Source organism: Semicossyphus pulcher, unplaced genomic scaffold (genome assembly GCF_022749685.1).
Source record: "Semicossyphus pulcher isolate SPU_LCO1_2020_fin unplaced genomic scaffold, fSemPul1.0.p SCAF_22, whole genome shotgun sequence".
Lineage (NCBI taxonomy): Eukaryota > Metazoa > Chordata > Actinopteri > Labriformes > Labridae > Semicossyphus > Semicossyphus pulcher.
In genome coordinates this window covers 21,289,958-21,314,957 of record NW_027211696.1, presented here as the reverse complement: position 1 = coordinate 21,314,957, position 25,000 = coordinate 21,289,958, and the positions used below count along the sequence as shown (strand labels likewise).

General features: G+C 44.6%; 1 protein-coding gene across 1 annotated transcript in view; it reads left to right on the top strand.

Moving 5' to 3' along the window:
* gfra2b (GDNF family receptor alpha 2b) overlaps positions 1-25,000 on the top strand; it is a 90,113-nt gene that overhangs the window by 818 nt on the left and 64,295 nt on the right. The window contains exon 2 of the mRNA XM_069673123.1: positions 6,289-6,588. Coding sequence (XP_069529224.1) covers positions 6,289-6,588 — 300 coding nt within the window. The remainder of the gene's footprint in view (positions 1-6,288; positions 6,589-25,000) is intronic.

Here is a 25,000-nt window from a genome sequence, read left to right as displayed (position 1 = left end):
AACTAGTTTGGGAGAAATGTAAGAGTTGGCTAATCGGCTACATGTTAAAGCTCATCATCAGAAGTGAACCATTAATAACCTAAATAAACATTTTTAATAAGACTTCCTTTCTAACAAACACGATCAGGACGTGGAGGATAAATAAACTCACGACTGCTCCCTGGTGGACAGACGACGTTTCTGGTCATTGATCTGCTGACGTATAAACACGTTTATCACCAGTGAGATAATATCGGCCTGGACGATATATCAGTCCGGTTTTAGAGTCTAAGCATGTTAAATTGGTTTTATACTGAAGAATGTACCTACAAAGTTAAAGCCTTGGTGTAGTAAAGAGAACAGTTTGCTCCTGAGATGGAATAAAAGGATAAAGGTTAGAAAAGTAACTCAGTCGCTAAATCCTCTCCTCGTGTTCCACTCCAGTCCAGATGGTGGCAGTAAAGCACCTCAAAATTGGTTCCACTACTGCCAATAAACACTAGAAGAAGAAGATATCCAACCCCCGGTGAAGGCTGCTTTAACAGGAGGAAAGATGGAGCCAAGTTTGGGGAAAAATGAGCCCAACTTGAAACAAAGAAGAAGAATAAAATGAAGAACATCAGCGAGCCTGATAAGAGAAACATGACAAGCAGCAGCGTTAGAAGAGCTTTAACCTCCATCCAAATATCAGAGTCACTGTTAACAGGCTTCAGTGCTGGTCTGTGCTGTGGAGCTGTCCGTGGTCCTGAAACCAGCTGCCTTTAGAGGGAGAGCCTGCTTCGTTCCTCTGTCCAGCCACAGGGCTGTTTGAGCTCTTATTCTGAAAAGCCGGTCTCAAACATGAGCGTGAGGAGCTGGACCAGGATCAGTCTGGTTCAGGAAGCTGGCTTTATGAGCAGTTTGAGCAGCCTGGTTTACTTCAGGACGTGAAACATTGGAGACATCATCTTTCTTTGCGTACAATGTGCTGAAAGTAAACATTTAGACGTTGATGTATCCGATATCCGATCCGATATCCGATAGATGATCTATAGATGCTGGGTGATGTTACCTCCTGCAGACGGATGATGATGACTTTGGTGTTTGTTTGGTTCCTTAGTTTGATTAAGTGACATTTCTTTCTTTCTCTGAGGCAGCAGCCGCCACTTAAAGCTGTTTAATTTGAACTGCGGTGCATTCAAAGCACACACGACGACTGGAACACTGAGAAGATGTAAGCGAATGAACTGATGATGATTATATGAGTCCCATGTTAATGTGTGGTGATGTTCAAGAGGAACCTTCAGGCAGGAACCTTTGAGAGAACACATGAACAGTTAGCTGATTGGCTGTAACACTGGTTCAGCCTGAGGTGAGCCTGGCTCTGTTCTCAAGCCTGAAAACTAAGCTGACGAGGACCAGGTTAGTGTGAAGGGATCAGTCTCCATGGTAACTGAAACGTATTCAATCATCAATCAGATTGATAACTTATTCAATCATCCCAATAAAGGCCCCACTTGTCGTATAAGCCTGACTAATTATAAATGTTTGTAACGGCAATGAACTCAGTTTTAATGGTTTCAAAGGTTTGTATTCACAATCTATGTTGTTTTCCATGTGGTTCTAGGCTGAGTTGCATTGTGGGTAATGTAGGCTCCGAGTTAAGAGAATGTTTGGAATAATAAAAAGATGATCACTCTTCTGATTCTGTTACAGGGGTGCAGTGATTTAACAATATGCTTTGAAATGTATAATTAGCGCACATACAGTGTGATTGTCTTATTCAGGGCGATTTGGTCCTAAATACTTTAAATGTCCTCTTTTTGGCCACTTGGGGGCAGCAGAAACAAGCTGTGACTCCACTTTAGATGTATCATCGCCTGATAACTTCGGTCTGCAGAACATCTTTAGCTAACAGGTGGTTAGCTTGAGGTTAGCTGCAGGTAAAGGTTAGAGGGGATTTTATTTCATATGTCTTGAGTTTAAGTTCTTCATCTCTGAACGTCCCAACACGAGGGTCTCCGTTTAAACGAAAAGCTAAAACATTTGTCTGATTTCTTTTAGGATTTCAAACAGGTCAAAGTTCAATTTTTAAATCACCAGATCTGGAGATATGTGGTCAGGAAGCCTTTCCAAGGACTTCAACCAAAGATCATTGTAATTAAATTAAATTAAAAAGGTCAGTAGATTTTTATAAATGTCAATCAATCCCAAAACAGACACAAACAAGTCAAACATCCCGAGCTGTAGGTCATGAACAGAACTGTTAGAGAGTCTGTCCTCGGTCTCACCGCTGTCAGCACACAGACACTGATATCACAGACGGTCCTTATCGTGTCCCTGTGATGTTAATTGGACTCCACCTGCTCTGTTGTCTGCTCACTAATAGAAGCTGTTGAACTTTCTGTCAAAGGTTACTCGCATACAGACTCTGCAGCTAATTCACCGTCCGACACTGAGATAGTACTCATGAGGATAAATGAAGGAGACGAGTGACCGCTTCACCGACTGCTAATAAGCAGCTGCAGACTCAACTCAACTTTATTTATACAAACAAGCAGCTCAAAGAAAACACACACTGAGAGTCAAACTGGAAACAGAAAACAGGAGAAAACAGGAGAAAACAGGAGACACGTCACATTAAATAAATACAAATCAGCACAAAATAAAATGTGAATACATTTAAGAACAAAACACATCACCATATCAGTACATCAACTTAATACACCCCCTCCCTCAAACTTGGTTTAACCCATGACATCATCGATGACATGGGCACAACAGTCAGGAAGTGACTCGTCTGTTTGTTTGTTCCTGGGAAGCAGCAGAGGACGGCGAGAGGGAAACTTTCCACTTCAAATCAGTAAACATAAATAGACTTAGACTCCTTAGACTCCTTAGACTCCTTAGACTCCTGAAACTCCTTAGACTCTTTAGACTCCTGAAACTCCTGAAACTCCTGAAACTCCTTAGACTCCTTAGACTCCTGAGACTCCTGAGACTCCTGAAACTCCTTAGACTCCTTAAACTCCTTAGACTCCTTAGACTCCTGAAACTCCTTAGACTCCTGAAACTCCTTAGACTCTTTAGACTCTTTAGACTCCTGAGACTCCTGAGACTCCTGAGACTCCTGAAACTCCTTAGACTCCTTAGACTCCTGAGACTCCTGAGACTCCTGAAACTCCTTAGACTCTTTAGACTCTTTAGACTCCTGAGACTCCTGAGACTCCTGAGACTCCTGAAACTCCTTAGACTCCTTAGACTCCTGAGACTCCTGAGACTCCTGAAACTCCTTAGACTCCTTAAACTCCTTAGACTCCTTAGACTCCTGAAACTCCTTAGACTCCTGAAACTCCTTAGACTCTTTAGACTCTTTAGACTCCTGAGACTCCTTAGACTCCTGAGACTCCTGAAACTCCTTAGACTCCTGAAACTCCTTAGACTCTTTAGACTCTTTAGACTCCTTAGACTCCTGAGACTCCTGAAACTCCTGAGACTCCTGAAACTCCTTAGACTCTTTAGACTCCTTAGACTCCTGAGACTCCTGAGACTCCTGAGACTCCTGAAACTCCTTAGACTCCTTAAACTCCTTAGACTCCTTAGACTCCTGAAACTCCTTAGACTCCTGAAACTCCTTAGACTCTTTAGACTCTTTAGACTCCTGAGACTCCTGAGACTCCTGAGACTCCTGAAACTCCTTAGACTCCTTAGACTCTTTAGACTCTTTAGACTCCTTAGACTCCTGAGACTCCTGAAACTCCTGAGACTCCTGAAACTCCTTAGACTCTTTAGACTCTTTAGACTCCTTAGACTCCTGAGACTCCTGAGACTCCTGAGACTCCTTAGACTCCTGAGACTCCTGAGACTCCTGAGACTCCTGAGACTCCTGAAACTCCTTAGACTCTTTAGACTCTTTAGACTCCTTAGACTCCTGAGACTCCTGAGACTCCTTAGACTCCTGAGACTCCTGAGACTCCTGAGACTCCTTAGACTCCTGAAACTCCTTAGACTCTTTAGACTCCTTAGACTCTTTAGACTCTTTAGACTCCTTAGACTCCTGAGACTCCTGAGACTCCTGAGACTCCTGAGACTCCTGAAACTCCTTAGACTCCTGAAACTCCTTAGACTCTTTAGACTCTTGGAAACCTGGATTTCATCTCATGCTGTTAGGTCTCTTGTCGGTGCACACGCTCAGTGAGCAGCCGTCCTCACTTGTAAACAAGAGCTGATGTTTGCAGTCAGTAAACATTTTCCAGGCTGCTTCTTTTACTGTTTGGTGGAGACGATTTGTGGATTATTTGTGGAGCTGTAGGAGACGAGCAGTTTGTACCTGCCCTCAGTCTCAGCTGAGAAACAGGGTTAAAGGTCACACTGATGAGGAGTTTGGCTTAAAGCTCGACTGACGAAGGAGACATTAAACGTTGGAATCAGACAAATCACTTGATTGATCACCAAATTAAAAAAGACCAATGATATTAAAAACCAGGACGCACATCGGGTCACGTGTCAGGGTGTTACAACATATTAACCACCAGCTAACATTAGCCGTTAGCCAGGACTCTACACCTTCCCTATCGTGGAGCTCAAAGGTAATGTTGGCTAAGAGGTGGCTGAATGCTAACGTTAGCTGCGTCTAAGGCTAACAACCAAACTCAAGGTGTGAACGTGCATTTTAATGTCGACCAAACGAAATCCTGGAACATGGTATTAAACGTGGTCAGCAGTGACTGGTCAGGTGGCTGGACAGGTGAATGGACAGGTGAATGGACAGGTGACTGGTCAGGTGACTGGTCAGGTGAATGGACAGGTGAATGGACAGGTGACTGGTCAGGTGACTGGTCAGGTGGCTGGTCAGGTGACTGGTCTGGTGAGTGGTCAGGTGGCTGGTCAGGTGACTGGTCAGGTGAGTGGTCAGGTGGCTGGTCAGGTGAGTGGTCAGGTGGCTGGTCAGGTGAGTGGTCAGGTGGCTGGTCAGGTGGCTGGTCAGGTGACTGGTCAGGTGAGTGGTCAGGTGGCTGGTCAGGTGGCTGGTCAGGTGAGTGGTCAGGTGGCTGATCTTTGTCGGTAAATGTGAATCAAACATTAATAAGCTGATTAGACGGATACGATCATCTTCCATCTTTAAAGTGATATTTCCAAACATCACAGAGGTGACACCTGACCAGCAGCTGCTGCTCGTCAAACTGTCAGAACAACTTTAGTTTGGAGCGATTTTTCTTTGATGAATAATTCAGTCAGACAGCCGAGACCCGGAGTCACAAACTGCCCTCTCAGGTGTTTACTGGATTGTTTCCACTTGTTGTTGAGCGATTTCTCCTTAAAGGCCGCCATCAAAATAAAGATGAAAAGTTCGATCTGAAACGCGCTGATGTCACATGACCTGCAGCTGCATCAGTGACTCAGTGAAACCTGAGGAGTGTTGACTGACACGTTCTCTGACCTCGGCTAGTTAGCAGCTGCTTGTAGCCTCAGGATGTTTGTGCAATCGGCCCCCGAACGCTGACTGACAGGTTCAGTCCTCAGAATATAAACTGGTCGTATCAGCGAGTCTTTTTGAACGCCGTCCTCAGACTGAGCCGCTCCGTGTTTCTGATGAGAGAAGAAGAAACGACACAAATGTTTCTCGGAGTCGCCGTCAGTGTTTTTGTTCAGAGCACGAACTTCTGTTTGTCCTGAGTTTCACCTCTCAGGCTGTTAAATATGGAGTCAAAGCAGTGACATGAAAAAGAATACATCTGTCAAAGATCAGAAAATCATTTCAAACAGAATCAATAAAGAAAAAATGAAGAGAACTTTGTTTTTACAGCAAAAATTATCTGTTTAAAACACAAACAAATATAAACAAACATAAACAAACATTAACAAATATAAACAAATATAAACACATATAAACATGTGTGTGTAAATAAATACGTGTAGATTCACTTCACACTGTTTCACTGTCACCCGATGACACATGGAGCCAAGAGAAATTCAGAATGAAAACAGGAAGTGGAACGATTCATTCAGATCAAACCGGATCATTTACATACAAACATTTTCTCCAGGCGAGTGTGACGAGCCGCCTTCAAAATAAAAGACTCTGGACAGCGTCTGCACTGCTGCTGTAACCATGAATAAAACGATGAGCTCTGTCGTGATGCTCGCATGTTTTAACGACCGTCCGCTGATCTGATGTTTTCATTTTGAGGCTTAAATTTAAAGTTTTCGTACATTAAACACTGAGCTGAAGAAATCTCGTGAGAGCTCTCACACAGATTTGGACCCATCGCACACATCCATCCTGATTAGCAGTAACACTCCTCATCCCGTCTCCTCTCTCCCCTGCAGATGTGTGTGTGTGTGACTCAGAGCTGGGCCCCCCCGGGTGGAGGGAACCTCTGGACTGCGTCCGAGCGTCTGAACTCTGCAACCAGAACAGCCAGTGCAGCTCGCGTTACCGGATCATGCGCCAGTGCCTCTCAGGAGGGGACAAGGAGCGCAGCGCCATGCTGGCCTCCAAGGAGTGCCAGGGGGCGCTGGAGGTGCTGCAGGACTCTCCGCTGTACGACTGTCGCTGCAAGAGAGGCATGAAGAAGGAGCTGCAGTGCCTGCAGAACTACTGGAGCATCCACATGGGCCTGACTGAGGGTAAGACGCAGCCGAGTCACAGTTAATTAGTCCTCCTGCTGCCTGTTGGTGCTCCTCAGTGATGAGCTGGCAGAGGAAACACACACACACTTCACACATGCACAGATCAGGAGGCTCCTCATCGATTGTCATGAGGGGGCCAGTTTGAGCTCTGCCTCGAGTGTCAGCAGGGACAAAGAAGCCGAGAACAGAAGGAATATGCTGCTGTTGTTTCTCCTGCAGCAGCCTTCAGAGTGCTGAGAGGGAGCGGGGAGACGGCTGCTGCAGCCCTCATCGTAGGTCTCCATGTGAAGTCACTCACAGAGCGTTCTTTCCTATTGGACAAAATCAAATCAATGTGTGGCCCGGTAGACTCTGTAATCGTGTAGGACGTTTAATCATCTGATTAAAGTCAAACTTTGTGTTTTTACTTTTCTGCGCTTTTTAACCTGAATGACTTTATGGTCTCAGTCTCTAGTTTCTTCTTCAACACAGCATGATGTTCATTTAGTCACTGATGCTCCCATTGAGAGTCACACAGACCAGGAAGAGGGGAGGAGTTAGGGCGGGGCTACCTGTGATTGACAGGTTGTTAGCACAGTACTGGAAGCCTCTTTTTGCTCTCTTTAAATACTGATGCATCTTGTTTACTAAGCTAGCGTCAGGATTAACTGATAATTTAATTTAATTTGCTAATTCTCCAGCTCCGCCCTCTTGTCCAAATATGGTCACGTCAAAAAACAAGATGGAGCCCTAAATGCTGAACACACCTATGATGTGCATCATGGTGCTACATCACCTTCTTATTCAGTCTATGGATTGGGCTGAAGACAGAAGTTAAAAGGTTAGCTGATACTTAGCATAGCATACCTGAATCTCTCAGGCAACCGTAGGCAGTTGAGTTGCATTGTGGGTAATACAGGCACCAGGTTTTGGAAAGACTTAGGGGTCAATATCTCTGCTGCTTCCATTCTAATCCTGTTGTTGTTGTTGTTGTTGTTGTTGTTGTTGTTGTTGTTGTGCTGTGGGAATTATTGAACAAACAAGCAACATCACAAAAACCTTCTCACGCTGCAGAGCTGCTTTGAGTCGCCGCACACACCTGGTTAAAGGCTTTGGTTGGTTCAGGTCCCACTGCTGGTCCTGCACTGTGTTCTGTGTGTGTCAGCAACACACGCACACACACACACACACTCACACGCACACACACACACACACACACACACACACACGGCCTGTTGGCTGGCCTAGTTTGGGTCTCAGCAGTGGCAGAGCTCATTAAGAGCCCCTCTCTTTGTTCTCCACTAAGGATGTCTCTGTAGTGCCAGCAATGCTCGCAAAGCCTCTGCATCACTAACACACACACACACACACACACACACACATAAATACACACACACACACACACACACACACACACACACACACATAAATACACACACACTTGGCGACCACACACAGGACATACATTTAAGCCAGACAAAGTTGCAAAGTAGAAAAACACATCGTCTGAGACGAGCGAAACACTCGGCGTGTTCAGCAGCTCAAGGACACGCAGCACGGTGCGTTCATGTGCCTCCGTACTGCAGTGTGTTTGTGGTGCGTTTGTGTGTCTCAGGAGTCTGCAGGTGTGTGTTTCAGTGCTGTAGTGTGTTTGTGTGTATGTGCTGCAGAGATGCATTTGTGTGTCTCCATGCTGTGATGTTTTTGTGTCTCCGTACGTTGGTGCGTTTGTGGTGCGTTTGTGTGTCGTAGGACTGTGGTGCGTTGGTGTGTCTCTGAGTTGAGTATTTAGAAAGAGGAGTTCTGTAACATTAAATCCGCTTCTTTAATGTTCAGCTCATTAAGAACAGGAAGCGTGCTGTGTGCAGACCTCCTGAAGCGAGCTCACTCTATTATGAATTTTGTTTTCCTTCTTGTTGTTTTCTTACTTGATCAATTATTGGAGTCCTGCAGGCTCAGAGGTTGATTTACAATTTAGCACAAGACAACACCATTAAGATTACTTCAATAAACACAAAGGAGGCTTTTAATACTGCCTGTTTCCCGGGCGAAGGAACAGTAACGTGTTAAATGACTCAGTGTGGGGTAAAATCTGCAGCAAACAGTCCCTTATTATTTGTGTTGTTGTGTTGGTGGTAGAGCTGATTTCTGATTCATCTGTAAAAATATGAATAAGCAACAAATGCTTCCAACAAAGTCTGGTGCAAACTAATTAGCTAGTTAACAAGCTAAACATACAAGCCAGGTGTGGTGAGCACAGATCATCAGCGCTAACATATCAATAAATGAATAAACAGTGTGTGAGACGTGTTGACGGTCTGTTAGTCCAATAAAGCGCACACACAGATTATCTGTCTGATATTTACATGAACAAATCAGCACAAACACGGCCCAGAGGTTACGTTCAGTGACTGAGTTAGCTGAGGGGACACCTAGCAGACAGCTAGCAGCTCCCACCTGTCACTCAAAGAGGCCACGCCCCTAATGCTGCATCACTTTAAGCCTTAATATAATGTAAACAGGTGAGCTGTATAAAGATTCTCCCCGTACAGTTGTCATGAAGAGAGAAATGAGCTATAGAGACCCAAACTGTTTTTTGTACCAGGCTGTAAACATGTTTATTTCTGCTGTAAAGTTTAACATGGGGCTCTATGGGGACTGACTCACTGCTGGAGACAGCCTCAAGTGGACACCAGAGGAACTGCAGGGTTTGGTGCTTCCACATTGGCTGCTTGATTACGGCATGTTGACAGTAGAAACAGTTTGATGAAGTTGTCTGATTGGACGGCTGCATCTCCCTCAAACGTCAACAGGACGATTGTTTCGAGAATCAGTCAGGTGTTAAACGTCGTCTCTGAGAGCTGTGGCTGACAGCAGCACGAGGCTGCTTTAATAGATGTGAGAAAAAGTGGAAATATTTCAAACACTTTTCTCAGAGCACTTTCGTGGGCACATTTTCAAGGGCACAGGTAAATGGATTTAAGTAAGAAACAGCCTCGAGTCACGAGTCTGAGCACATCAAACAAGTGATTCCAACACGGCAGCAATCTGTGAGCAGATATGTGCTCTCTAACAGCAGCAGTTTGAGCACAAAGACACTGAGAAATTATCTTCATTTCTCAGGGGGAGCTTCCTGTGCTGCATGGTTAATTACATTAAAGATGAGTTTATATACGTACGTCTGATGGAAACTGTGCTCTCGCACTTTTAATTTCCAGCTTTATTTTCTCTTTCATGTGACAATGAACAAAGGAGTTTTTTCCTTCCTGCACCGCTTTTCCGCTGTCTCTCATTCATGCATGAATATTAAAAAGGCAGAAGAGGATTTGTTGGCTTTTCAGCTTAAAAGTTATAATAGAATCCAGAGAGGAAGAACAGGTGAGAGGAAATAATTCACAAGTTTCTCTGCATCCAAGGTTAGGCAGTTTGGATTTAAAAGAGGGATTAAAAACTCCGGAAGGACACAGCTGTGGTGAGATCAACTCCAGCTCCAGTTAAGTACAGGCACTTTGATCCAACAATAAGACAGTTTATTTATAAAGCACTCTTAAAAACAGGGTTACAAAGTGCTTTACACAAAACTAACAATGAAGACAAAGACAAAGGAGAGAGCCTACAACACAGACACACGTGCAGTTCATCAAAGACGTACCTGACAGACAAAGTTTGTTTTAAAGAAGAAGATTATGATGTTTGAGTCTTAGCTCCTTCAGGCAGGAGGATCCAGAGCCGCGGTGAAGTACGGTCCACAGTTAAATCTGCTCTTAAATCTGCACACAGGAACAGCTCGAAGGGCGCCTGAGGAGCGCAGACAAGAACCTAAAACAATCCATAAATAAAGCGATTGTGAGGCGAAAAGAGGAGTTATATGTTTCCCTTTCCGGCTGACTTTTCTTACCAGTGTGAGCCTGCTGGATGATTTGTTGTTAACTAAACAAGAGACAAAGTCGTCCAGTCTTCAGGTAAAAATAAGAAAACTTTAAAACATTGAGTTACTGATGATGAGACGAGGGATAGACAACTCCTCAGGTGTGTGCTGAAGGAATGGTTTCAAGACGTTCTCTGGACCAGCGACTCGAGTTCTTCTTAATCACTGGAAGGAAGCTGGTAGAAAAACATGGACATGTAACCAGACAGGCACCGTAAAGGAGAGACATCAGGGTATCATCTGCATCAATGCAATTCAAGTCTGTGAACAACATGACTTAAGGGAAGTGTACACTGTCAGCCATAACATCATGACCACCTGCGTTATATTGTGTAGCTCCCCTTTAGCCACCAGAACAGCCCTGACCCGTCGAGGCATGGACTCCACCAGACCTCTGAAGGTGTGCTGAGGTATCTGGCACCAAGACGTGAGCAGCAGATCCTTTAAGTGCTGTAAGCTGCGAGGTGGGGCCTCCATGGATCGTTCCTCAAGCCATTCCTGAACCATGTCTGCAGTGTGGCAGGGCGCATCATCCTGCTGAAAGAGGCCACTGCCATGAGGGAACACTGTCCCCATGAAGGGGTGGACTCGGTCTGCACTTCTACTTTTGCTGCCTAACACATCCCACCCGCTGACAGGGGCCACTGTAGAGAGACAATCAATGTTATTCACTGCACCTGTCAGTGGTCAGAATGTTATGGCTGATCGGTGTTGACTGCATTAAAAAAAGATCGGTCTTAGAACTGAGCCTTGGGGAACGCCGCATGTTGTCAGGGTTAAGGAGGTGTCACCTGAACAAACTGTGACACTGCTTGATATTATAAGAGGATCTATACAGATCTGGTCTCTGGGTTTATGTGAGCCCACTGAAAGTTATACAACAGAAAGAACTCTGCTGTAGACGGAAACCGCACCAATTAATTTGTCATTATGCCTCATTAGCCTGAAATGTGTCTTCAAATTAAAATGTCACAGAATAGAACTATAAATAAATAAACTGAACAGGACCCATTAATTTAGTTTAATGTGTTTGTCAGTGGCTCTTCAAGTATCACAATAAGATTAAAACTATTATTTAATGGGAGATCAACAGGACAGAAAAGAAGAAAGAGACGACATGATACAAATCTGGTTTTAGAATTTATTTTGCTCTGAATTAGAGAAATAATGAAAGTTTTAAACATCCAGCTGATGTTTATTCAGAAAGTGTAGTTAACTGTCAGGCTGAGGAATCAATGAAACAATTAATTAGTTATAAAAATACTTGATATCCTCATGTTCACTTCAAATAAAGCATTTATGAGCTTAAATGCACATGCATACAATGAGTTATTTATTATGTGTTCAATAAGGTTGGAAGAAACATGACCGTCACAAAGCTTGTTATCCAACCGCTCAGCATTCCTGCTGCTATCTGAAACATGAGGCCCAGAGTTCACCTGAGAGGATGTTCCAGGTAGTCCAGGACACCTTCTTCAGTCGTCTTAATCAGGACTTCATCGAGGAGCAGACTGGCCTCGGCTAGCAGCCACGTTTTGTAACAGCTCACTTCAGTGAACCAGCAGCTGTTTGGTTAATTGAGGCGGTCGTGATTGACAGCAGCATCCGGGATTCTCTCAGTGGAGTTTCCTTTGAATGTGTGATTACCCAGCAGATCCTCAGAGAGCAGTTTAGAAGGTGTTGGAGGGGAGGGGGAAGATGACTAATGAGCTGAGGGACAGGAAGTTGGTTGTGGGTGGAGAGAGCCGAGTCTGTAGACGGAGAAGTGGAGCCGATCTTGAAACCTTTTCTTTTGTTTCTTTATATTATTCTATCACTGAAGACCGTCGCTCCCTGAGACACAGAGGAGGAGACACTCACGCTGAAAGAACTCAGTCAAAGTAATCAAGTTTCCATCCACATGTTTGTTTTGTGCTCATTGAAAGAAAAAACTGAATTGGACTGCTTACATTTGGTTTTGCTATAAGAATTAGCATAGGCAAGGTGACCACAGAGATACACAAAACAACCACAGAGATACACAAAGAAACCACAAAGACGCAAAACAACCACAGAGAGACACAAAACAACCACAGAGAGACACAAAACAACCACAGAGATACACAAAACAACCACAAAGACGCAAAACAACCACAGAGAGACGCAAAACAACCACAGAGAGACACAAAACAACCACAGAGACGCAAAACAACCAGAGAGAGACGCAAAACAACCACAGAGATTCACAAAACAACCACAAAGATGCAAAACAACCACAGAGATACACAAAACAACCACAAAGACGCAAAACAACCACAGAGAGACGCAAAACAACCACAGAGAGACACAAAACAACCACAGAGACGCAAAACAACCACAGAGAGACACAAAACAACCACAAAGACGCAAAACAACCAGAGAGAGACACGAAACAACCACAGAGAGACACAAAACAACCACAGAGAGACACAAAACAACCACAGAGACACAAAACAACCACAGAGACACACAAAACAACCACAGAGACACACAAAACAACCACAGAGATACACAAAACAACCACAGAGAGACACAAAACAACCACAGAGACACAAAACAACCAAAGAGACGCAAAACAACCACAGAGATACACAAAACAACCACAGAGACACAAAACAACCACAGAGAGACACAAAACAACCACAGAGAGACACAAAACAACCACAGAGACACAAAACAACCAGAGACACAAAACAACCACAAAGACGCAAAACAACCACAAAGACGCAAAACAACCAGAGAGACACAAAACAACCACAGAGATACACAAAACAACCAGAGAGAGACACAAAACAACCACAGAGAGACGCAAAACAACCACAGAGACGCAAAAGAACCACAGAGAGATACACAAAACAACCAGAGAGATACACAAAACAACCACAGAGAGACGCAAAACAACCACAGAGATACACAAAACAAGCACAGAGACACAAAACAACCACAGAGAGACGCAAAACAACCACAGAGACACAAAACAACCACAGAGAGACACAAAACAACCGCAGAGACACACAAAACAACCACAGAGACACAAAACAACCACAGAGACACACAAAACAACCACAGAGACACAAAACAACCACAGAGAGACACAAAACAACCAGAGAGAGACACAAAACAACCACAGAGACACACAAAACAACCACAGAGATACACAAAACAACCACAGAGATACACAAAACAACCACAGAGATACACAAAACAACCACAGAGAGACGCAAAAGAACCACAGAAACACAAAACAACGACAGAGAGACGCAAAACAACCACAGAGAGACGCAAAAGAACCACAGAGACGCAAAAGAACCACAGAGAGATACACAAAACAACCAGAGAGATACACAAAACAACCACAGAGAGACGCAAAACAACCACAGAGATACACAAAACAACCACAGAGATACACAAAACAACCACAGAGACACAAAACAACCACAGAGAGACGCAAAACAACCACAGAGACGCAAAACAACCACAGAGATACACAAAACAACCACAGAGACACACAAAACAACCAGAGAGAGACACAAAACAACCACAGAGACGCAAAACAACCACAGAGACACAAAACAACCACAGAGACACACAAAACAACCAGAGAGAGACACAAAACAACCACAGAGAGACACAAAACAACCGCAGAGACACACAAAACAACCACAGAGACACAAAACAACCACAGAGAGACGCAAAACAACCACAGAGACACACAAAACAACCACAGAGACACAAAACAACCACAGAGAGACACAAAACAACCACAGAGAGACACAAAACAACCACAGAGATACACAAAACAACCACAGAGACACACAAAACAACCACAGAGACGCAAAACAACCACAGATACACAAAACAACCACAGAGAGACACAAAACAACCACAGAGACGCAAAACAACCACAGATACACAAAACAACCAGAGAGACGCAAAACAACCACAGAGATGCAAAACAACCACAAAGACGCAAAACAACCACAGAGAGACACAAAACAACCACAGAGAGACACAAAACAACCAGAGAGACGCAAAACAACCACAGAGACGCAAAACAACCACAGAGATACACAAAACAACCACTGAGATACACAAAACAACCACAGAGACACAAAACAACCACAGAGATGCAAAACAACCAGAGAGACACAAAACAACCACAGAGATACACAAAACAACCACAGAGACGCAAAACAACCAGAGAGACACAAAACAACCACAGAGATACACAAAACAACCACAGAGACGCAAAACAACCAGAGAGACACAAAACAACCACAGAGAGACGCAAAACAACCACAGAGAGACACAAAACAACCACAGAGATACACAAAACAACCACAGAGATACACAAAACAACCACAGAGACGCAAAACAACCACAGAGACACAAAACAACCACAGAGAGACAAAACAACCACAGAGACACAAAACAACCACAGAGAGACACAAAACAACCAGAGAGATGCAAAAGAATGACCGAAACAGGCGAAACAACCAGGTGGAGACCATTAGAACCAGGAGACGCTGAACTGCTGCAAGACGAGGATATCTGAACACAGAGAGAACTACAAAGAGACACAAAACAACCAAACCATTGTCTTATGTTCATAGCTGTAGGTAATTTGGGGTTATAAACATCAGCTACTTAACTATACTATGCATATTACGAAGAGTTGTTTATTTGGCAGTTATGTTTTACTCTGAATAAACCCTGTACTTTTTATTAACGTACAGTTTGTTTTGCCAAGAACCAGGGCTTTAATCTGAGTCTGAATACGTATTGTCCTCATTTAACCCCAGCTGTTAACACTGTGTAAAGCAGCTCTTTGGTCCCTCCACCTCCTCATTAAAGAGTGAAGTCTCCCCTTGTTGCATCCGTCTCTCCACTGACGGATCTTCATCATCAGTGGTCAGGAGGCAGACTTTAATCTGGCTCCTACTTCAGGATTCATTAGCTCCCGTGTGCCACAAAGATTCTTCACCTCTCAGCCGTTCATCCTCAGCTGCAGACGATCATTTAGGTAAACAGGCTGAATCTCTGACATCTCCATTAGCAGGCGTGAGATTCTCTGTTCTCTACTGCCCTACTTTACACTTCAGCCAGATAAAAAGGCTGTTTTTAAATTTAAAATCTGGCCTCATCCAGCTCTACCCCCTGATGCTACAGAGCTCGTCATGCATCCTCATCTGTGCTGTTTGCAGGCTTCATCTCATGAGTTTAACACCATTCAGCCGCCTGCAGGTGACCGTACAGGAGCAATAACTGGACTGCACACGGGCCACTGAGAACACAAAGCAATATTCTCCAGAGCTCATTGATGGTGTGTTATTTATCATTTCAGCGTGTGCAGGAAGGTCTCAGGAGCAACAGTCAGAGAGCAGGAGAGCAGCTGCAAAGAGCATCAGCACGTTAACAAGGTGAACAGAGAGGAACAAAGCTCAGGCAACAAACGGAGAGAGCAATCAGCGTCACCTGTTTCAGCTTTTAAAGCAGCATTTAGGCTCGTTTACAAAGGTCGGCGACGCGCTGTGACAGCTGAGCGCAGGACAGGGCAGGTCTGCTGTAAGGAAACTGTTTACTTCATGAGTGCATTAAAACACAAAGTAACATCACGTGAATGTGTATTATAGGTATGCATTACTGTGAGACACATTCAGTACAGTTTAAAACAGTCAATGATTTCTCGGCTGCTGTTTTGGAAGAAACGAGTTGTTGTTGTTTGCAGGATAATGAACTCAGATCCGATCATTGTTTGTGTTCTGGCCCGTTGTTGCATCTGTTTTTGAATTCTGCGGCGTCGGCCCGTTTTTTACAGCTGTGGAACAAAGAAGAGACTCTCTGCTTCTTCTGTCCGCAGGTCTGTGTGTGTAAATGAACTTTAGTTTTATTGTAAACATTTCTCCTCCTGCAGATCAAATCTTCTCACTGAGTCTTTCATTTGTAGAAAATGTCGCCTGGTTGAGAAACAAAATGATGTTTTTCAGAGCTGAACAACCACGTAGATGTTTGTGTCCTCGCTCATACACAGAATAATCTGATTCTGGTATCGGCTTTGTTTTCTGCACGTTTTAGAAACAGTCTTCATATTTGTTGGAGCACATAAACGCAGATACTCTTCTACATGTGATCGAGCCACATCGGGCCCAAACCGGCTGATAATGTTGGACCACTGGGATTACTGGGGCTCTACTTTTTGTGTTATTTGCTGGACACTCCTAATGTTCCTTAAATCAGCGTCTGTCTCTGATGGACGGTCGAACAAAGCCGAGCTGCTCCAGGAGCGGCCTCACGTCACCCAGCAGCACTGAGACAGCTGTGATTAAACACCAGGTTAAACACTGACCTCTGAACTCTTCATCAGTGAAAACATTAATATTCTTATCTTTAAACGTGAACTTGTTTTCTTTGCATTATTCAGCTCTGAAAAACATCTTTTGTTTTCTCGACATTTTCTGTAAATAAAAGATTCAATGAGAAGATTTGATCTGAAGGAGAAATGTTGTCGACAATAAAACTAAAGTTCATTTACAAACACAAACGTGTCGACAGAAGGAGCAGAGAGTTTTGGGGCGCTGGTTTGGCTCCACGTACAGGGGCTTCAGTCCTCGACGCACTGATCGCAGGCTCGACTCCCGGTCTGCTGATCCTTTGGTGCATGTCTTCCTCCACTCTCTCCTCCCCATGCTTCCTGTCTCACCTCAGCTGTCCTATCAACTGAAGACAAAAGCCCAAAAAACTCATCTTAAAAAACAGTTTTGCACGGTCTCTTCATTTTTATCCAGAGCTGTAAAACACTGGCCGACAACTGCAATCGCACAGCTACGAAGCGGACTGTTTCCATGAGAAGAAACGGGCTGCACATTCAGAAACAAACACAGCAACAGAAACGGCCTGCAGATGAGACATGCACCAGCATCTAACACAGCGAGGACACACAGGTGGATCCTACGTCGGAAGTGCTTTAACCAAAGGCGTGACGTGATTGGTGCGGAGGTGCGACGCAGATCACTCTGTATTCACACAGTTTATTCTCACAGCGCGGATCTACAGAACACATATCAGTTTAATGAGCCGTGATGGTCTGATCACACGTCACCACGTCACTACAGGATCATTTCATCACGCTCACATGAAGCAGCAGGAGGCCTTTTATTGATTATTTACTTTACAATGAAATCAATAAAGTCGCAGCTCTGTGCTGATCAATGTGCTGATCAATGTGCTGATCAATGTGCTGATCAATGTGCTGATCAATGAAAATGCAACTACATAAAAAAGACTCAGTAATCATAATAACACTGATCTGCACATGAAGACGATTTAAAGATTAAATGATTGAAATATTGAACAGAAGTGACATCACTTATACTCGCCCATGTTAAACAATATGCTGTCCGTCCGTCCGTCCGTCCGTCCGTCCGTCAAAGATACTTCAAACTTTCAGACTGTAAAGAAGCGTTTCGGCCTTTTGCAGAGCGTTTCCTTTACTGCATTTGTTTGTGACTTTAGCTCGTGTTTCTGAATCAGCAGCCTGTTTGGGCGTTTGGGCCGTTGCAGCAGCATTGCTCGTGCAGGCCGCTGTAATATTACAGGTTATATTCTGTGTATCACTGCTGCTGCAAGAGCACTTTACTAACAGGCTGAGGTTCTGTTCAGCGTGTAACTCCATGTTTTATTAAGATCTTTCTGTTTTTAAACAAACCATAATGAGCACGTCTCTGCTTCAGGCTCCTAATCTCACTCATGAACACTGACTAACCTTGTGCGGAGAGAACAGATCTTCTGTTTGCTGCTTAAAAGTCAAACTGTAAAATAAAAGACAAAAACCAGAAGGAGCTGAGAGTGTTTCACTGAAGGAACAGAAAGCTCTAAATAAGTAATGTGCACATGTTCTCGGTGCTGTCAGTGACGATGCCTGTTGACACATACATTAATAAACACTTTAAATAACGGCCTCCACCTCCGTCAGCAAGCTTTAATAGTTCACTAACTCTGCTGTTAGCGAGGGTGGGTGGTTACAACAACCAGCTGCTAATTGTTTTGACAACAGATTAATCAGCTCGTTCACTGTTAGAGAGCGAGTCTGCGGGCTGTTTGAACGAGCGAGACGCTGATTAAACAACTCTGTGTGTGTGTGCGTGCGTGCGTGCGTGCGTGCATGCGTGCGTGTGCGTGCGTGCGTGCGTGTGTGTGTGTGCGTGCCGAGGGCAGCAGGCGAGGATCAGTGCACATAAAAGAAAGACGTCCAGGGAATGAGATGAGAGCATGATGGCAGCAGATGACGGAGGAAGAAGCAATTTGAGGACGAGGAAATGGAGTGGAGCGGGGACAGATGAGGAAGATGAGATCAGATAGATGAAGGGAGAGGGGGCGCAGGATCAAACCTCCATTTATGTGTTTTCTGTGTGTGAGAGGACGGAGGGCAGCGTTCGGACGGAGGTTAAACCACCGTGTTCCTCTCTAAAAGCCCCTGTGAGGACGACTGTCTCTCATGTCGAGCTTTAAACGGCGTCTGGAAACTTTCAGCTTTTGATCTGTGAAGTTTTCTGCTGTTTGTTTGCAGAAACGGCGACACGGTCAATGAATCACCGCCTGACTCTTTGATTTCCGCCTGCTGTCGTGCTGCTGAGCACGTCTGAGGAGATATATGGAGATCTGATTTCTGATTGGGCCACAATGATCCATCACGCTGCCAATGATGTGTGGTGTTTGTCTGCTGTACGGTGTGATGTTTGCTGTTTGCTGGTCCATTAAACAGCTCGAGAACGGCGATCATTACCCTATTAAGTGTCAGAGTGTGTGTGCGAGTGTGTGTGTGTGTGTGTGTGTGTGTGTGTGTGTGTGTGTGTGTGTGTGTGTGTGTGTGTGTGTGTGTGTGTGTGAAGCATAGACAGAAATGAAGGCCAGTTATTTCTCAAAGGAGAATCAAACTACTTAAAGCAAAGACAACAGGAGGTCACTCATTAATACGTAATGAATATATTCATGTTGCAGGATACGCAGCGTCACAGACCTGAACAAGCCACAGGTGGTTGCTTTGCAGCCATTTTCAGGTGCATTCAGGAGCACACTGTAGATGACACTGAACACCATCTCTGTCTCGCAGACGTTTTGATCACACAGCTGATAAAAGTCTGTTTTTGCATCCTCAGGTGTTTTTATATCAGGGTTGGTCCTCCTCCAAATCCTAAAGGAGGAGCTTGTTCACCTGAAGGTGTCTGACAGGTCATAGACACCACAACAAGAACTTCTGCACTTGGAAACATATACCCCCATCCCACCGAAAGTAACGCGCTGAAGCAGGTTCTTCAGACCCGGAGAGACCCACTTATAAATACCGATTGTCTCTTTTCCCATTGCCAGTGAAGTATCCTCCTGTCGGTCTCTTTTCTGCTGCGTCACCGTCTGACGTCACAAACAGGAGACAGGGTTAGTAACCAGTGAAGATGTTACGGTGGTTAGGTCTTTATTGTCTCTGTTACTCATTCAGTCTGTTTATCAAACTCGGCACAACAAATCTGGAGCGATGTTCAAGCGCTGCTCGGACGGAGACGGGCGGAGTTTGTAGCTGAGATGACGAGGAGTCGCAGAAGTTACCGACGGAGCATAGCATCGCGCCTGAAAGGGGGCGGAGATTAGTGTGTCGACACAGGTTTTGTGTTCCCATCAGTGCCGATCGGAGCCGAGGAGATAATTACCCGGGTCTGCTGCAGAGTCATGTGACCCGGGTCTGAATGCTGATTGGAACCTTTCCCACTAAGCAAAGAAGCCGGCTGTTAGCGGGTGTTAGCAGGTGTTAGCGGGTTTTTTGACCAGTGGGTAAGCGCCTAGAGACGTATGATTAAAGCCTGCATGCAGCGCTGCTACTCAGCCTTCCTCCAAACTTTGCCCAGTGGTCACTTGTGGTATTACAGTGAAACATTCCACGCAGCCAAAAAAGCATTTTGCTCATCAATGTAAATATAGTTTGAAACTTTTATTAATCTCATACTTGTGACAGAAGCGTCAGAAAAAGAGTAATAAAGTGTTAAATGATGATAACGGTAAAAATCAAAGCTATACTAGCATATGTTAGCTCTCATACATTCATGGTTACAGCTTTAAAGTAAAGCTAGCATGAGCTAAAAGCTCTCTCACAATAACACAAACTAACCACTGACGGTCAGAGGGAAACCAGCAGCTGTCCTGAGAGGTTAAATCAGTGTTTTTATGAATGGAGTCTGGTGTGTGTGCAGAGAGCGATGTAACGTCTGTGTGTGGTTAAAACAATCATCTTCCTCTGTAACAAAAAGGTCTATCTCTGTAGGGATCCTTTCTGTCATGTTGTCACACACTTAGAATAACAATCTGAGCCTGTCAGTGGAAACAACAAGAACTTTTAGTGGACGACCTTTGACCCATCAAGGATTATGTTGCAGCCATTACAGCCTGTTTCACTGCTGCAGGATGAACACATCGACTGGAGACACTCACACCTGTCTCTTCCTGTTTGTCATTCAGCCTTTCAGTGTGTGTGGGTGTCACTCTGAAACAACACATGACACCAACATGTGTGCTTTAAACTCAGGGGTGTTTTTACTCCATCATGTGGGAGGAGAGAGGAGAGAGAGGGAAACAGGGAGACGTTAAAGACAAATGGCTTCTTTCCTGAGTCACCTGTCTCTGCATGAACAGTCAGTCTCTCTCACTTTTATAAGAAGAATGTGTCGGAAATGACTGAAATAGAAGCAGACAGGGCAGACTGAGAGGAGTGGGCGCAGAGAGAAAGTAACCACCAACCCTTATCACAAAATAAATGCACTCCAGACAGACTGTTGACATGAAGAGATGTAGACGAACCAACAGGTTACACTTGTAAACATCCTCAGCAGAATGACTATCAGCTCTTTAAAGTGAGAATCAGCCCTCTTTGTATCTCCCTCATCGAGATCAGACGGCGGATCAGGCAGGCTTTGTTCGGTTTGTCGTCTGGCCTCTCGGTTAACTCTTGGAGAGCAGAGAGAAGATAATTCATCTCTCTTTAAATCGATTTGATGCACTCATGAAAAGCTTTGATAAAAAGAAGTTTCCATTGATTTTTTAATCCCTTTGAGATAAACAATCTCAAACATCTGCGACAGAAACAGTCGAATTGAAAGTGTTTGCAGCATCAGAGCATGACAGACGATCAGAGCGCACACATTTGTTCTGTAAAAACAAACCTTTGTGTGGCAATAAAACAGCACAAAGTGTAATTATCTGAATGAGAAGTCTGCCGCTGACGGGAGGCAGGATGGAGTGTGGAGGTTTTGGAGTAATCTGCTCTGGGATTGGTCTAAGCTGTCCCTGGAGGGGGGGCTCATGCAGGGGGGCCGGCTGCAGGCGGCAGCATTAGACACGGGCCGCTCTCTGTACGGCGAGCTGGTTCCTTCACCTCTGCTCTGAGCGCCTGGTGGGACCAAAGCACACCGACAACCCGGCACTGAAATGGCTCTATCGCCTGCTGCTCGTGCTGCTGCAGCCGAGGATACTTCAAAGTGCAGCGCTCACATCACAGAGGGAGGTCAGGTGACTCCACCTCCGGAGGTCACAGCGCAGGGTCAGAGGAGGAAGTCAGGAGAAGTGAAAGCTTTTGATTTCTCTAAAGAAATCCTCTTCCTGTTTCTGGAGCCTGATCTCAAAGTGGTCCCTGATTGGTCAGAATCTTAACACTGATGAGCTCGTGCAGCATTAAATATTTAATGCATTAAATATTCTACATTTACAGTTAGCCTACAAAAACTCACTCCCTCTTTGTGTCTGCAAAAAATTTTTAGTTTGATAAGAGCAGCATCATGCAGGGCTGAGAGATGAAGCCAAAGCCTGCAGTTCCTCTGGTGTCCACTTGAGGCTGTCTCCAGCAGTGAGTCAGTCCCCATAGAGCCCCATGTTAAACTTTACAGCAGAAATAAACATGTTTACAGCCTGGTACAAAAAAAAAGTTTGTTCATTTCTGTCTTCATGACAACTGTACGTGGAGAATCTTTATACAGCTCACCTGTTTACATTATATTAAGGCTTAAAGTGATGCAGCATTAGGGGCGTGGCCTCTTTGAGTGACAGCTGGGAGCTGCTAGCTGTCTGGTAGGTGTCCCCTCAGCTAACTCAGTCACTGAACGTAACCTCTGGGCCGTGTTGGTGCTGTTGGAGCCTTCTGGAGATTTGTTCATGCACACAGTTTGTCTCGTGGACCTCGTCTCGTTCACTCGTCTGTGTCGACTCGGGAAGCGTCACGTCGCTCCGTTCTGTTCGTCACGTTTGGAGTTTTTTGACCTGACGACGACGTTCGTCCAAGTTTGAACAGAGATGTAATTATAAAGTCATTAAGAGAATATTATGGTGTGTCAGAGCTCAAGTAAACAACACACTCCAATTATGTAAATGTGATGGACTTGTTAATCAGAGGAAATATAAACACTTTCATATGTGGACTTCAATGATCAGATGCTAATTATAGATAATTAGATGTTTTGTATCTGAAGCATCTCTGTAAGGCGTGCACGTGTTCGCTTCAGGTACTTGAAAACAATCGATTATCAATTAATTAATTTTCTGTAGATAAAGTCAACGTTTCCTTCTCCCGCTGATAGAAACAGGCAGCACATTATTTCTCTTAACACTTTTGCATACTGTTGTATTTCTATGCGAGCGAGTAAAAATAATCAGGCCATGAGGGGATTAACAAAAAGGACAAAATGCAGAGCGGGATGATGCACGGTGTGAAATACGTGCTGAAACACTGGCAGAGCAGCTCCTGACCCGGCGTGCTGAATAAAACATGAGTGACATCCCGTCTTAAATCATCGTCTCAGATAAAGAGCTGCAGTTTTTACATTTTGTGAGTTTCATTCGGAGCAGACGATAAGAATAAAGTGCACCTCTGCTTCCAGGAGATAATCACATTCAGAATGATAATGCTGCTCTGTCTCACTGCGCTGTGGAGAGGTCTGCAGGAAGGATCACAACCGGGGGGCTTTAACACTGGGGGGTCCTCTACAGTTTAATGTGCAAAGATTGTGGAGAGGCTCGGCTCATTTAAAAATACTTTAAATTAAGATTAACTTAAAAAGCAGTTTGTTCACATGTTTAAGGACAGTCAGCGGTGCACATGGACGTTCATGTGTTGTCCGTGTAAAGTTTCCTCCAGCAGAGTAGGAGCAGTTATCTCACAGGATGCAAAGTTTAAATAGTTCTCTGACAGATGATGATCATTCAACATCAAAGTACGTCAGTGTGACGGTGGAAGTGATGACACAGGAACAAGGAAGTGCTCCGACTCCAGAACTTCCTGTCTACACTGGGACAATATTTTCACATGCACTTATATGTACTTTTTGTACTTTAATTATACCACTTTAAACGGTAATGACAGGTGGAGGTGTTCATGAGCTAACCTGATGGTGTGATGGCTAACATCTCAAACACACAGGCATCCAGACTCGTCTCAAAGCTAAACAACGCTAACATGTCACCACAGCGCACAGCGACGACAGACAGCTTCTTTACAACAAGCCTCTTAATTTATGAATGCTCCAGTTTGTGCCTGATCGCGCTCCGGCTCCTGGAAGACTATTTGTGAACTCAACCGAAGATAAAGGATCAAGTTTACTGAGGGTCCAGCCAGGAAGGAAGTCAGGGTAGTAAAACTCTCTGAAGGAGGCAGAGGATGATAAATACAGGAGTGCAAAGTGGACAGGTGAGGAATCGACAGATGTATCCGATTAGTCTTTTGATGATGAAGTTTCTTTCAGTTCAGCTCCAGGCCGAAGCCCTCTCGAGCGAGTCTCATGTTTTTACCTGTAAGATGCACGTTTATCAGAGTTGCCCACGAGGGTAGTCGGTCCGCCCACAGCGTCGACCAAACCTCGAGTTCAGTGTTCAAGTCGGAGTCCGAGTCACCAAAGAAGAATCTGAGTCGAGTCCAAGTCTGACTCGTTTAGGTTTCAAAATGCACAAAATGCTCTTCATTGAAGTGATAAGAAAAACCCAGACCGAACATCTCACACCCAGACTGCTCGAGTCACTTTAGAGGCTAACGTTACCGTTAGCTAGAGCTAGCTAACGATACCGTTACCAACAGTCCCAGTCACTTTAGCATCTCACTGACTTTTCTGGGCTCATCCTGCACAGACGTCTGTTAGGTTTGTCGTCTTCTCCTCGATGGTTCTTTTACATATCAAACATGTTGCTCTGCTGCATCAGCGGTAAAACCTTTAAAAGCTAATATGAAACAGATTTATTCTGCATTTTAATCACACGGCTGTTTGTTCAGAGACGACGAGATGAACAACCTACTAAAGGGTGAACTTTGAACCCAAAAGGGTCACTCTGAGACTTGGTTTCTGGTGATGGTCAGACACCATCACCTGTGTCTCCACCTGCGACCGTGTCTCTCCCTCACAGGTCAGACACCATCACCTGTGTCTCCACCTGCGGCCGTGTCTCTCCCTCACAGGTCAGACA